This window comes from Grampus griseus (assembly GCF_964374135.1).
Source record: "Grampus griseus genome assembly, chromosome: 4".
NCBI classification, from domain to species: Eukaryota; Metazoa; Chordata; class Mammalia; order Artiodactyla; family Delphinidae; genus Grampus; species Grampus griseus.
In genome coordinates this window covers 112,756,436-112,769,772 of record NC_138997.1, presented here as the reverse complement: position 1 = coordinate 112,769,772, position 13,337 = coordinate 112,756,436, and the positions used below count along the sequence as shown (strand labels likewise).

Here is a 13,337-nt window from a genome sequence, read left to right as displayed (position 1 = left end):
AAGCCTAAAGGGAATGCACTCCACTTTTTAGAATTAATTTTTTTTAAAGGAAATGTCTGCTAATAACAAGGACACTGCAAGCACAGAGTTGAGATGCGTCTGAGGTGCCAAAGACCCAGGTAGAGTAGGTGCTTCCCTGCAGCTGGTGTGAAGCAGGGGAGGCGGATGCTCTCCAGAAAGGAGTTGACCTTGGAGATGCTTTCACTTTCCTTCTGTCTTTGTGTCATCTTGTTGCAATGTTATATTTTATTTTTAATCACTTTTTAAAACTCAGATTATTAAAGCTTTTGGGATGTAGGGATTCTCCTTTCTGAATGCTCTTATCAGCAGTATCTTTAAATACTTGTTGAGTGTACATTCCAAGGCTAACGTTAGAGATCCTGGTTGTTAGGAAGGAAAAAATTCTTGAGAATTGAAAAGTCGAAGATTGGAGAAGCGTATGCACCTCAAGACTGAATATGAGCGGACACAGACCATCCCGGTCACAAGGGGGCTTGTTGTAGGAGTGTGAGGGGCACTGACTAACTTGCGTGTGGTTTAGTCTCATGTAAAATCCTACACTGGCTCCCCACAGTGGACTAAAAAGACCAAACACTTTAGAATGACAAGTCTTCCCTGATTTGGCCATTGCCTGCCATTACGATTCATGTTTGGCCATTCCCTCCTGATGTTTTTCCAACAGATTTTTTTTTTTTAACCATGATCTAAAGTATTATGTGTATTTCACATCGTAACCCTGTGCATTTATGTACATATACATGGAACCAGGGTAAACATTTCAGTAAAGTACACTTATTCTCTAACATAGTCTGAGGACTTAGGGCTACCATAGGGCAACCTCTTTTAGCCATCACCAGATCAACAACGTGGATTAATTAAATGCAGAGATCTTAAGACATGTGCTGTATGAAACGGAGGTTACAATCTGTAAAGGTCTGTGGCACATTCACATTCACAGTACTTTATTTGTTCCTTCTTGAGGTGGAAAACGAAGCTCATTCCCCACGTGCAAAGCCAAGGCAGCGACCCCGGGACCTCTCCTGGAGATGGAAGCTTGTTGAACACCCAGACTGTCTCCACGGCTTGCCCAGTCGACCCCAAAGGAGAAATGACACCAACTTCACCCTGAGGTCACTGCTAGAGACGCTGATCCATAAAGACAATCACTGCCAAACCCCCTTTCATCTACTGCGAGAGCCATGTTCCACAATAAAAAGCATACAAGGTTTTTCAAAAGAAAAAAAGCACATGAGCATGCTAGCAGGCCCTGGGTCAGCTGAGCAGCTTTCCTCCCCCGTCTCCGCCGTGCACTTCCCAGAGCATCCCGCCTCCATACCTGTAACCTCCTGGCAAGGACAGTAACTTGGCTGCTTTTGCCTGCCCCGAGCCCTGGGAGCGGCCGCAGCACAGCCGTCAGCATCCCGGAGGGAACTTGTGGAAGAGTTCCCTCTTTGTTTCTGGCTTCATGTTTGTTTCTCTTTTCCTCAAGCTTTTATTTAACAGTGCAAAAGGATCAATCTTGTTTGCTTCTTTTTTTTTTAAACTTGAATTTTTTTAATTTACACTTTTTAGTTTTAATCTTCTTGTATATCTTGCTAGCGATGAGCTTTTTAAGTAAAATCGGAAGATCTGGAAGAGTTTGAAATAAAAACGAAATGAAAAGAAGCCCTCTTCTTTTGAGGGATATCTTGTCCGCTAAGGGGCTTCTCGGTGAATTACCTGTAATAATAGTAGCCTGTCTTTGTAAGGTGTCCGATAGAGCTAAGTAAACTGTAACAGCCAGTCCACTCTGTGGGTAGCAGTTGGCAGTCCTCTTTCATTTTATTTTTCTTATGATCTCTTCTCTTTTTTTTAAATGGTAAACCTTAACAGATACTTTCAGCAGACCAGTTTGCAGTGAATTTTCATTTCTTTCCTTCTCACTCCCTTGTTGTAAAAAGCCCAGCACTTGAATTGTTATTACTTTAAATGTTCTGTATTTGTATCTGTTTTTATTAGCCAATTAGTGGAATTTTAAGCCAGTTGTTAAAATGAGCATTGATGTACCCATTTTTTTTTTAAATAGCAAGGCACAGCCTTTGCCCCAAACTGTCATCTAACGTTTGTCATTCCAGTTTGAGTTAACGTGCTGAGCAATTTTTTAAAAAAGCTTTGTAATAAAACATTTAAAAACAAGTCTTTTTTTTTTTTTTAAAGAGTGAAGTTCCTGATAACCTGCAGTTGTGTAATGGTGACCTAAATCCATAGGCCAGGCCAGAGCTGGTGTGTCCGCATGATGGGGGCGCTGCCCGTGAGGCTGCCTCGGGGACAGGCCCACACCCTCCCCCCGTCTCCAGGCCATGCAGTCCGTAGGGGTCCTCCTGCAGCCTGGAACTCCACCTCCTCCTCTCCCACGGGTAGGTGGAAATCCGGGCAACAGGATTCAGATGGGAATGATTCTCTCCCTTCCTGAGAACCCAGACATCCTCACGGGCTCCAGCCGGCACCACTGCAGGTTGTGCTGGTGCAGCCCGTGGTCAGAGCCCATGGGTTCTCAAAACTGGCCTCCCCAAATCAAGGTATCCCCGTGCTTTAACTCCTATTCATCTCCCAAAGTCGACATTTTCCCAATTCTGAGTTTGAACTCCATAATTCTCCCTTAAGCGTTTGTTATACTATATATAGGTTGGTATCGGATTTACTAGAACCTCCATATTTTAAGTTTAAAACATCAGCATTTCATGGCCTTCGACAAAGCTTCCACAGTCCATTGAGCTAGTCTGCAAACCACCGACACCACTGATCTCATTTCAATGTCTTGCTGAAATTCTAGTTCTGTTTCCTTTTTACAACCTTCACTACAGCTGGAGAACAGCTGGCTACCATACTTGTAATAACCCTCCACATACTGTACTTGAAGATTGCCATTAAATCACCCCTCAAATTTCTCTTCTCCAGGCTAAGTAATCCCAATTCCTTGAACCTTTCATCAGTGGTCCTTTAATCATTTTCATTAGTATCCTCTGGAACCTCTCCAATTCCTCTTCATTTAGTCCTAAACTTGAAGCAGGGAAAAATGTCTATTACGTTCAGGGGACCTACTTGTTAAAGGTTTCCTATTCATTTGAAACTCTCTCTCTCTCTCTGTTTTCTTAACATACATGAACCAAGAAGTTATAACTGTTTAAAGCTGCCACCGTGCTCTCTCCAGAAGTTAACTATAAGATCCAAGGAAGTGTAGGAAAAATCTAGGGTGTTACTTTTGGGGGGAAAAACAGGTCATAGCAACACATTGGTTCTTCTGAGTCTCAGAAAGAAACTGATTAGTGATAAAAGTCTGTCCGTCAAGTGAACAGAGCAAGGATAGTTGTGAGACTTGCACCTCAGCCAAAGCCTTCTCAAGTCTCCTCTCCCTGGGTTCCTCCTCCTCTACGTTTTTATGACGCAAAAAATGGGTAAACAACATTGAAAGAAATGGGTTGTTTGAATCCTCCGGGCCACAACTTGGTCCCTCCTAGTTTTCTATTCGTATTTCCTCCAGAATAACTCTTCCTAGATAACCTGGATGTCGTGGCACGGTGCTCACTCCTGGCCCATTCTTCCCAAATCCTGCTTTCTGCAGGCAGCAGTTTTGGTGAAAGGAGAGTCCAAGAGTCCCGAGAGGCACACACAGACCAAGGGACACAGTCTCCTGGGGCGACGGGGCAGAGGGACTCCCCTCCGGCCACTGCTTCTGTTTGCTCTTGCAGCGATTCGGCTTCGGCTTCCTTCCCCGCGGCGAGCTCGAGGCTGGGGCGTGTTGCTAGAGGAGGACGGCCAGCCTCTCTCGGAGGTCACAGCGGATGCGCTGGTCGTTACCAAGCAAGGGGCGCTTTCCTTGTGGCTTTAGTGTGTTTGGTTGCTGGCAACTACCTGTTCGGCTGGAAGGAGCCTTGGAACACCTTCACAACTATGGCTGTCCTAAATACAACCATTTTTTCCTCTATACGTTAGGAAACTATGTCTTTTCCTCTAGAAGGTTGAAACAATACGGAAACTTCTGGTCAGGGGCCCGCGAGCAAGAACAAGATGTCTGCGTGGCTTTCTTTTTAAAGGAGCAAAGTCACGAGGGAGCGACGCATGGTCCTGACAGAAAGGAGAAACTTAAATTCCGCACGACGTACTAGTTGTACAGGTTGCTACATCTGCCACAGGATGTTATCTTTCATACGCAGAAATTTTAAGAGCTGCCCTGTGAAGCCTGACCTCCAGGGATACGTACATGTATACGCGCACAACATCTGAACCGCTTTTTAACAGACACTGAATAGTCTGAAGTTAAGCATCTTAATAGGAATAGAAGAATGGGATTCTAAATGCCTACGTATGTATTCGGGAAAAAGTAAGATGACTGGTTTGTTGGCTGTTACTTAGTGGATACCATCTTGGCAGCTGCAAACCTCCAAAACTTCTCCAGCTCTCTAATGCGGAAAACCTACATTGTCTTACTCTGCAGCTAGGAGTGGTTTTGAGGGAGACTGGAGAATGTATCGGGTATACTGAGACAGCCAGTTAACATAAGCGTCACGAGCATGAATCAACCTAAATTAGAACTTGCCTAGCTGAAGAAAAATGCTCCCCTTGTTTACCGTCGGCAGTGCTGCAGGCCAGTAAGGCGGCGTTAAACAGAATTGGTCAATGCACTCATTCAATACCTATTTACTGAGTGAGCACCTGCCCATGGGCTCTGCCGAAATAACTGTCCACTAGGAAAATGTTTCTGCTGTTTGTAAGCTTGTTCACCACCTGCATTTGTTATAATATACAGGCATCCTTCTCCCTGAATAGTAATTTAAACTTTAAAAATCAGTTGCTTATAACGGAAGGAGGTACACGGTGGGGAAAGCCCAGGTTTGTCGCACGGAGCCGGACAGTGTCTGCCGCGCCCGCTGCCAGGAGCTGTGTGCTTCATCCCTCTGCGCACACCCCCTCGCGGGCTGAAGAAGATCTCACTGACCTCCGCGAACATACGGCGAGTGGAAAATGAGAGACACCCCACACATACAAAATAACTAGCAAATGAAGTTCCCTTTGAATTGTTTTAGAATTTGTTATTAAACAGTTTCTTTTTTCCCCAATGTAAAAAAATAATACCTTGTTTTTGTAATGCCTGTAGCCATAGAACATATGAGTATTTTTCTTCTGCCCGTGGAAGCAGTTGGTAACCAGGCCTAACCACTCTGTTTTGGACCAAAGAGCGAGGAAATGGTTACACTAAGGGTGCAGAGTCTGGATTGTATCGGGTCATTTACACTGATGTGTTTATTAAATATTTTTCTTTATCTCATCTCTAATAGCTTGAGATGTTACCGGCTCAGTTAAATTTTGATCTCCATTAAATACATGGAGAAGTTGTTCGAAAATGTATTACTTGCCGGATGGAATGAGAACACTGCCTACAAACAGACTTAATCACACAACTGTTGTTTCTCTTTGTAGTCGCAGTGAGAACAGATTAGTCATTCTCTTCTCTGTTCGTAACTTAATTGTCTCAGAATTTGAACTCAGTAGAATCACTAAATTATGTTCTACACTGTAGTAATATTTTCTCCCACCAGGAAGAAGGTGCAAGACAACCAAAGTAAAACGGAGCCCCACAAATTGGCCTGTTGTTTTTACAGGTCCTATCAACGTTACTCAGCTGGAGAAAGGCAACCCACGGTTTCAAAATCTAGCTCGCCCTCCATGCCCGGCTCTAGCCACCATGCAGCGTACAAAGCAAGGCCTGTGCAGTGCTTGCTGGGGACTTAAAAAGCCCAGGGGTGCCTGCTGAACCACTTCATCTGTTCCCCGCATTCCAGCATCTGGCACAAGCTGTGTCTGCTCTGATTCCTAGGATCCAACTAGCTGGGTCTCTTCTTTCCTCAGTGCCTGGTCTCAGAACTCCAACCCATCCAGGCGCCCCTTACAACAACTGGCCCATTTTCAGAAGACCTAAATAGACATTTCTCTAAAGAAGACATACAGATGGCCAAGAGGCACATGAAAAGATGCTCAACATCACTAATTATTAGAGAAATGCAAATCAAAACTACAGTGAGGTATCACCTCACACCAGTCAGAATGGTTATCATCAAAAACTCTACAACTAACATTGTAGAGACGTGGATGGACCTAGCTGTGTCATACAGAGTGAAGTAAGTCAGAAAGAGAAAAACAAATATCATATATTAATGCATATATGTGGAACCTAGGAAAATGGTACAGATGAACTGGCTTGCAAGGCAGAAATAGAGACACAGATGTAGAGAACAAACGTATGGACACCAAGGGGGGAAAGCGGCGGGGGTGGGTGGTGGTGGTGGTGGGATGAACTGGGAGATTGGGATTGACATGTATACACTGATGTGTATAAAATAGATAATAAGAACCTGCTGTATAAAACAATTAAATAAAAAAAAAAACTCTACAAAGAACAAATGCTGGAGAGGGTATGGAGAAAAGGGAACCCTCCTGCACTGTTGGTGGGAATGTAAATTGGTACAGCCACTTAAAAAACTAAAACTAAAACTAAAAAAAAAAAAAACCTAAAAATAGACCATATGACCCAGCCATCCCACTCCTGGGCATATATCTGGACAAAAGTATAATTCAAAAAGATATACACACCCCCGCTATGTTCACAGCTGCACTATTCACAATAGTCAAGACATGCAAGCAACCTAAATGTCCATCAACAGATGAATGGATAAAAAGAAGATGTGGTACATACACACAATGGAATATTACTCAGCCATAAAGAAGAATGAAATAATGCATTTGCAGCAACATGGATGGACCTAGAGATTATCATACTAAGTGAAGTCAGACAGAGAAAGACAAATACCATATGATATCACACATGAAATCTAAAACATGACACAAATGAACCTGCCTATGAAACAGAAACACGGACACAGAGAACAGACTGGTGGTTACCAAGGGGAAGGGGGTTGGGGGAGGGATGGAGTGGGAGGTTGGGATTAGCAGATGTGAGCTATTATATATCGAAGGCATAAACAACAAGGTCCTACTGTATAGCCCAGAGAACTATATTCAGTATCCTATGATAAACCATCATGGAAAAGAATGTGAAAAACGAATGCATAAATATGTATAACTGAATCATTTGCTGTACAGCAGAAATTACCACGACACTGTAAATCAAATATACCTTAATTTAAAAAAAATTGATAGAAAGGAAAAAAAAAAAAAACTGGCCCATTTTCATACGCTTTCAACCTGAATGCAACACTCAATATTGTGGCCACCACAACTTTTATTCTGAAATGTTAGGAGCACTGTGTCTATTCTCCCCTCCAGTCCTTTCTCCCAGAGCAGCAGGGATGGGGAATTTCAAGCGGTGATGAGAGGCCCTGGAGCACAGAGTTGCGAGGAGGCTGTGACGCACAGGGATGGGGCAGGGACTGCAAACAGCAAGAAGCGCGACAGAGATGTGTTGTCCCCAGAGCCCCTGGCACTGCAGACTAGCGTGACTTTAACAAAACGACGCTAGCACGAGTCAGCCCCTAACACGTGCGAGCCTTAACTGGCAAGGGAGGACAACAGAGAAAATCAAGACTTGAGCATTCGTGACCTCACACGGGCCTCTGACCTAAGAGCATCGAGCCAGCTACCGGCAGAATCCCCCAAGAAACCCAGTGCTGAAAGGGCAGCGGACTCTCTAAACACCAACACGCGCACGCGGCTGGTTCCCAGCCGAGGAGGTGTGTGCCTTTGCTTAAGCTCTGCCAGCTGTGCAGGGTTGGGGGGGAGGGGAAGGCAGCTCGGTACCAATTCCCTCCCTCATGCATCACCTGATGCCAGTTAAGCAGGTGTCACCTGCGGGCCTCAGGGCGGACAGCCTCTCCTCTGGACTCAGAGGGCCAATCACGGCCCCGGGCCCAACCAGGGCGCTCCGGCTCCGCCACGAATCCATGGGTGGGGGGGGGGGCTGCCCTGCAGCTGTAACACTGAGGTGTTAGAGCTCTGGAAATCCCCCTCCCCAGGGGTAGGTGGCAAAACCTCCACGCGGCTCTAGAGTGAGGCTTTCAGGGTTCGGTCCTTCAGACGCTTCAACCAGAAAACTTCGCGGAAACGCGCCTTCCTCCCCAGGCCTGTTTGGGTGGTTTCTCAGTTTCCTGTTTTCTAAACCCAGGATTTCCAAACGTGGTAAAGTGACCGTTTACGAGGAGTTCTTAGTCTAAGTTTTCTCTTATAACATGTGCTCGGCCGCCTGAGAACAGGCTACATGTTTCTGGCGGACTCGAGGCCTGCAGGCCAGCAGCGGCCACAACCCTTGCGCCTGAAGGCCTGTCTCCTGGCTCTGCCTTGACAAACGCTAGGAGAGCACGAAGTTCGCCGCTGCTTCTGTTCCTACACCGCCCCCTTCCCTGACTTCTGCATGTGTTCGGCGAGTCTTGGGGCCCTCTCTCCTACGCACTTGCTTTCCTTCTGGGGTCCTGAATCTTCCAGTCTACTGCTCACACATAAAACGGAACTCACCTGGGTGACGGCCGCCTCGCCCGCTCGCTGGTTCCTGCGTGCTTCTCCCTCCGGATCAGCCCTGACAGTGGCCCTCCCGAGGCTTGGGAGGCCCTTGTGGAGCAGCTGCGGGGTGGAGTATGGAGCGCCCGCACTTATCTTTTCACCCAGTTGTCCCCGCAGCTTCACCTCTAAGACTCCCTGTCACTCAGCTCCCTCCCGCAAGTGTAAAAGGCTCTTAAGCCTGCAGGTTCTGAGGAACCTTGGCTTCCTTCCAATGGGCACAGAGGAGGGAGGCAGTCACGATCAGCCTATTGAGCCAGGCAATGAGCTCAACACCGGACGTCCATCATCTCATTTGGTCCTCAGAAACCCTGTCGGGTAGGCCCCATCACTGTGCCCATTCTGCTAGATTTCTCCAGAAGACAACTGCCTGCCCCGCCCCCTCGAGGTGAGGCTACATAGGTAAAGAGAGTGCAGCTGAGCACTAGAACCCAAGTCTGTTTAATTCCAAAGCCCATGGTATTAATCACTTATACCGATTAATTCTGGAACAGCTACATTTGGTCATTTTAAATAAAACGCTGAATAGAATTAGTATCAATGATGGGATTTTTCTGTCTTTCAGGAGTTAAAATTTGTTCTGCCATAGAAATAAAAACTGTGATTATGAAATCGAGTGATCTTAAAAACAGAATTTACACAATCGAATTGGGTTGAAAACGCAGCAATGCTTCCATTGTTCAAAGCATTTTTTGATTACTGTTTATGTACCATCAATGCCTGTTTACAGGAAAATTAGTTCCACAAAATTACAGCCACACCTTGTATTTCTGCTAAGACTTAATCAATTAGTTACTTAGGTTGAAATGTTAAAGGGATTAAAATCAAGACAAAAGCTTGTTTCAAATGTGTGACAACTATAACTTGAAAACTATGAGAGAAAGTGTAATTTGTGCATGTTGTATAAGCGGTGACTAACATTGGTTTTACCTCCTCCAACAATTAATGGCTGGGTCTCAAATGAGCTTTTAAAAGCTGACATGTTAAAGAGTCAGAAAACTTACCATAGAACAGAACCCAGTGGGGAATCATTTTGTACCGCCAGATTTTATACTGTAGTTTCAAGATCTGTTCCTGCCTTACCCCATGCTGCATCAGTTAACAGTCCCCAAACTGGAAACAGACCTTACAACTGATGCCAAGAGAAGTTAGCCAGGACTTCCCTGGTGGCACAGTGGTTAAGAATCCGCCAGCTAATGCAGGGGACACGGGTTCGAGCCCTGGTCCACTTAGATCCCACATGCCGCGGAGCAACTAAGCCTGTGAGCCACAACTACTGAAGCCCGCGCGCCTAGAGCCCATGCTCCGCAACTAGAGAAGCCACCACAATGAGAAGCCCGCGCACCGCAACGAAGATAGCCCCCGCTCGCCACAACTAGAGAAAGCCCGCACGCAGCAACGAAGACCCAACGCAGCCATAAATTAATTTTTAAAAAGAAAGAGAATTAGCCAACCATTGCCCCCTGAGAAACTACTAACAGTGAAGCTTATGGACATTAAAGGGCCACAATTTTTACTTTACAAAGACATCTTCAGAAGCGCTAAAACTATCCTTCAGAGAACGCCATCTGGCTAAACATAATTGAAGTCCAGGTGATGGCTATGCTCAGAGGCTCACTTAGTCTTTTTCGACAAGCTATTTCATCCATCGTACAGCTTTCTTTTTAATCTCAAATTTTCATTTCTATCATAGGAATAATAATATCACTAAGAAGGGAGTACAGGAGAGAAGGGGGGAGAGTATCCTCTTGATCTAAAAAATCTAGTAATTACGTTCAAGATGTGACCAAACATCCCTGGATCGCTGATTGGAGGAGAGTTCAGGGAATAGAGGAGGAACAGCATCGGGGAAGCCAGGCCCACAGCCCCGCCTGGACTTGCCCTCCCTCCTGAACAAGTGCAGCCAAACACAGTGGAGGCCAACCCAAGCCCCTACGGTTCCTGCTGAGGCTCAGTTTGCAACACATACCGTGGCAAACAGCAGCAGCCGTCCTGATTTGAAAGCAGAGGACCTGACCACAGAGACCCTTCTCCCCACGGAGCCCTCGGCGGGCAGCAGCTGGGCTCACCCAAGAATGCAGAGACGGGGCTGAGAAAGCCGCTCTCTGCTCCTGTGTGTAAGAAGATGTTCAAAATTCCTTCCCGGACTCAAACATGCCATGTGGAACAGGATTTTTGAAAATGATAAAAGAATCTTCAGAGGCCAGGTGTTCTGACTTTCTGGCAGGCTGAGTGAGCTGAAAACCCTCAGCCAGAGAAAGGTGCTGTGACCTCCACCCTCACCCCGGCAGGCTGACAGTCACACCACTGAGAGCTCTCTTTCCTGGAATTCAGTGGTCAAGAGTGAGCCCTGCCATTTCCAAGACAAGGGCCCACATCCTGCGGGCACTCCAGTCAGAGAATAGAAAGAAAGAAAGGCCCCTCCTAAGCCCGGGGCTCCTGTCAAACAAAGGTCAGGAGCCAGCCTGAGAGTGAGCAGGGGGCTGTCTGACCACAGGGTAACCTTAAGTAATGGAAATGGTGATGGTGTCACAGGTGCTTCCTTTTATCGTTAGGAAATGTTTTATAAGAATAACCTACAAGTTTCCTAAACCAGGTTCTATGTGTGGTAGAAATGTAAGTACATATTAATTTTTCCATTATGCTATAGTTAGATTCAAGTAAAAAAAAAGAATAAGCTCCCCTTTATCCACCATGAAATGGAGGGGGGCAGAAATCTCTCAACCACTGGCACTGTGACCCAGGATACCAAACAAGGATGCCCATTTTGGGGACAGTCCTGTTTGAAATTTTCAAATTTGCTTTTTTGTATTTTTTTTTTAATCATTGAAACCTAGTTCTAATCCTGGCTCCGCCACAAAATTTCTGGTGACCTTGGGCACATCACTTCAGCTATCTGTTAATGAGGCCACTGGACCTCAGGGTTTCTGATTTCTTTCCAGCTTCAAAATTCTATCTTGGAAGACACTTTCTCAAGCCAATGATTAAAAGAAGCTTATGTTACACTGTTTCTTTTTGTTGGCAAAGAAGAAACCAATGTTCCTTAAAAAGTGTTTTCTGTGCCCTTATTCTTGCTCTGTGGGTAAGAAATCTGGAGTGACAGCTGCAGGCAGGTTGTACATGAACACCCTCTCCTGCCACTCCTCCCCCTCCATTACCACTCAAAAAAGTGACTACAGGCCACGGAACATGGCACAGCTTCTGCCTAAATTACCAACCTTTACTTTTATAACCATTTAAGCATATTATGATTTTAAATTTTACATGTTTATTTGAATTCAAATTTTCACAGAATAAAAGACTGCATTTCATTAGAGTCAATCTGCAGCAATTATTTCTCATGAAAAAAAAAGACAATAACCACTCAGATTTCAGAGGTGAATGAAACCTCTTCCTGCAAAAACAAAACACATGGAGGTATTCCCACCAATCCAGAAGCAGCATCTCGATGATGAGCTGAATTGAGGCGTGACACCTGACGTCACGCCCGAAGTAGGGTAAGGCTTGAGGCTGCAGGCAGCACATGTTCTGGTAAAGGCGAGATGCAGGTGCTGCTCACGCAGCCCTCCACAGACACACCACGACGAGGCAACGGCTCGCGGCTCTCCCGTGTGGCAACGACGGACACAGGGTGCTCTCGTTACAAGTGAATGAGTTCAGGTTCAGGACACTCTTTACAAAAACGACAAGGTTCAAAATAAATGCTTACTCCAAGGCACCTAAGGTGTAAAGCTTTTTAGAAAATACACAGAAATGAATAAACAGACTTAAAAAGGGAATTAGTTCTCAATGGAGGAATCGGCTATTACTGTAACTACTGTAAATAATTAGTTCAGATAGATTACAATCAAAATGCACATTGAACAGACTGTGCTGTGTGAGGGAACGTCTGACCAAAGAGCATTCCCCTGGGCACTTGGGGAGCTGTTGGTATGTGCTTACGGGGCTTCTTCCCAGAGCCAGAGAAGCTGCGCATCACTTGTATTTGTAATATCCTTCTCCAGTCTTCTTGCCAAGCTTATTCTCTGCTACCAGCTTATTCATGGATGGGCTGGACTGAAACAAGGGGTTCTTTGTATCCATTTCATGCCATCCTATTGAGAGGAGGGAAAAGAGCTTCGGATGAACTGCTGGGTTTAAGTCTCGGCGTTCCTGGGCAAGTCTGGAGGCAGAGTGTGGGGAGAAGGGTCCTTACTCTGATGTGGGAGAGCCCCACAGGCTTGGTGTCACTCGGGCCAAAACGGCAGAGGCAGAAGGAAGGCTGAGCATGAGCCCTAAAGCGGGTGTGCTGCCACCAGGCCGCGCCACTCGAGGCCCAGCTCTACCAATGGCCGTCCCGTTCATCCGACCCCTTCCTGGGAATCGCTAATGCCAAAGGTCCAGGGTCACAAACAGAACCCATTCACCTGGTGGCTGGACCCCTCAGTGACACAGTGAAATGACTTTTCAACAAATCTGAATTTGCTGCCCCTGGTATTTTGTACCCTCATAAAATTCAAAAGTTCATGCTTAAACCAGAGCCCTCCTTGCTCCTCCCGTAAGTATTCTTTGTGCAACTTGGTATTATGAGGTACATTCAACTTCGGTAGCCCAATTTTGGTTACTATTTTAAACCTGTCTTCAGAGCCACTACAGTAAAATGAATACACTTTTTTAAATGGCTGTGCATCTTGAATGCAGTGGTTACACATATCAGCATATGTGATAGAATGTGTACCAATGTCAATTTCCTGGCTTTGATACTGTACTGTGGTTATGATATAAGATGGAACCACAGGGGGAAACTATATAAA

General features: G+C 45.6%; 2 protein-coding genes across 5 annotated transcripts in view; one reads left to right on the top strand and one right to left on the bottom strand.

Annotated features, from left to right (window-relative positions):
* LEF1 (lymphoid enhancer binding factor 1) overlaps nt 1-1,253 on the top strand; it is a gene marked incomplete at both ends in the record, with an annotated part of 116,400 nt that extends 115,147 nt beyond the window's left edge. For 2 of the 3 annotated variants that reach the window (XM_082653722.1, XM_082653720.1), the window contains one exon: nt 982-1,061. In XM_082653722.1, the coding sequence (XP_082509848.1) occupies nt 982-1,061 (80 nt within the window). Of the gene's footprint in view, nt 1-981 lie in introns of all 3 variants that reach the window. The other variant, XM_082653721.1, reaches the window with a different exon arrangement.
* A 10,549-nt stretch (nt 1,254-11,802) lies between these two features.
* The window catches only part of HADH (hydroxyacyl-CoA dehydrogenase), a 47,483-nt gene continuing 45,948 nt past the window's right edge, over nt 11,803-13,337 (bottom strand). Inside the window, exons 8-9 of one of the 2 annotated variants that reach the window (XM_082653700.1) lie at nt 12,487-12,638; nt 11,803-12,216 (exon numbers count right to left, since the gene is read on the bottom strand). In XM_082653700.1, coding sequence (XP_082509826.1) covers nt 12,520-12,638 — 119 coding nt within the window. In that variant the 3' untranslated portion in view covers nt 11,803-12,216; nt 12,487-12,519. Of the gene's footprint in view, nt 12,639-13,337 lie in introns of both variants that reach the window. The other variant, XM_082653699.1, reaches the window with a different exon arrangement.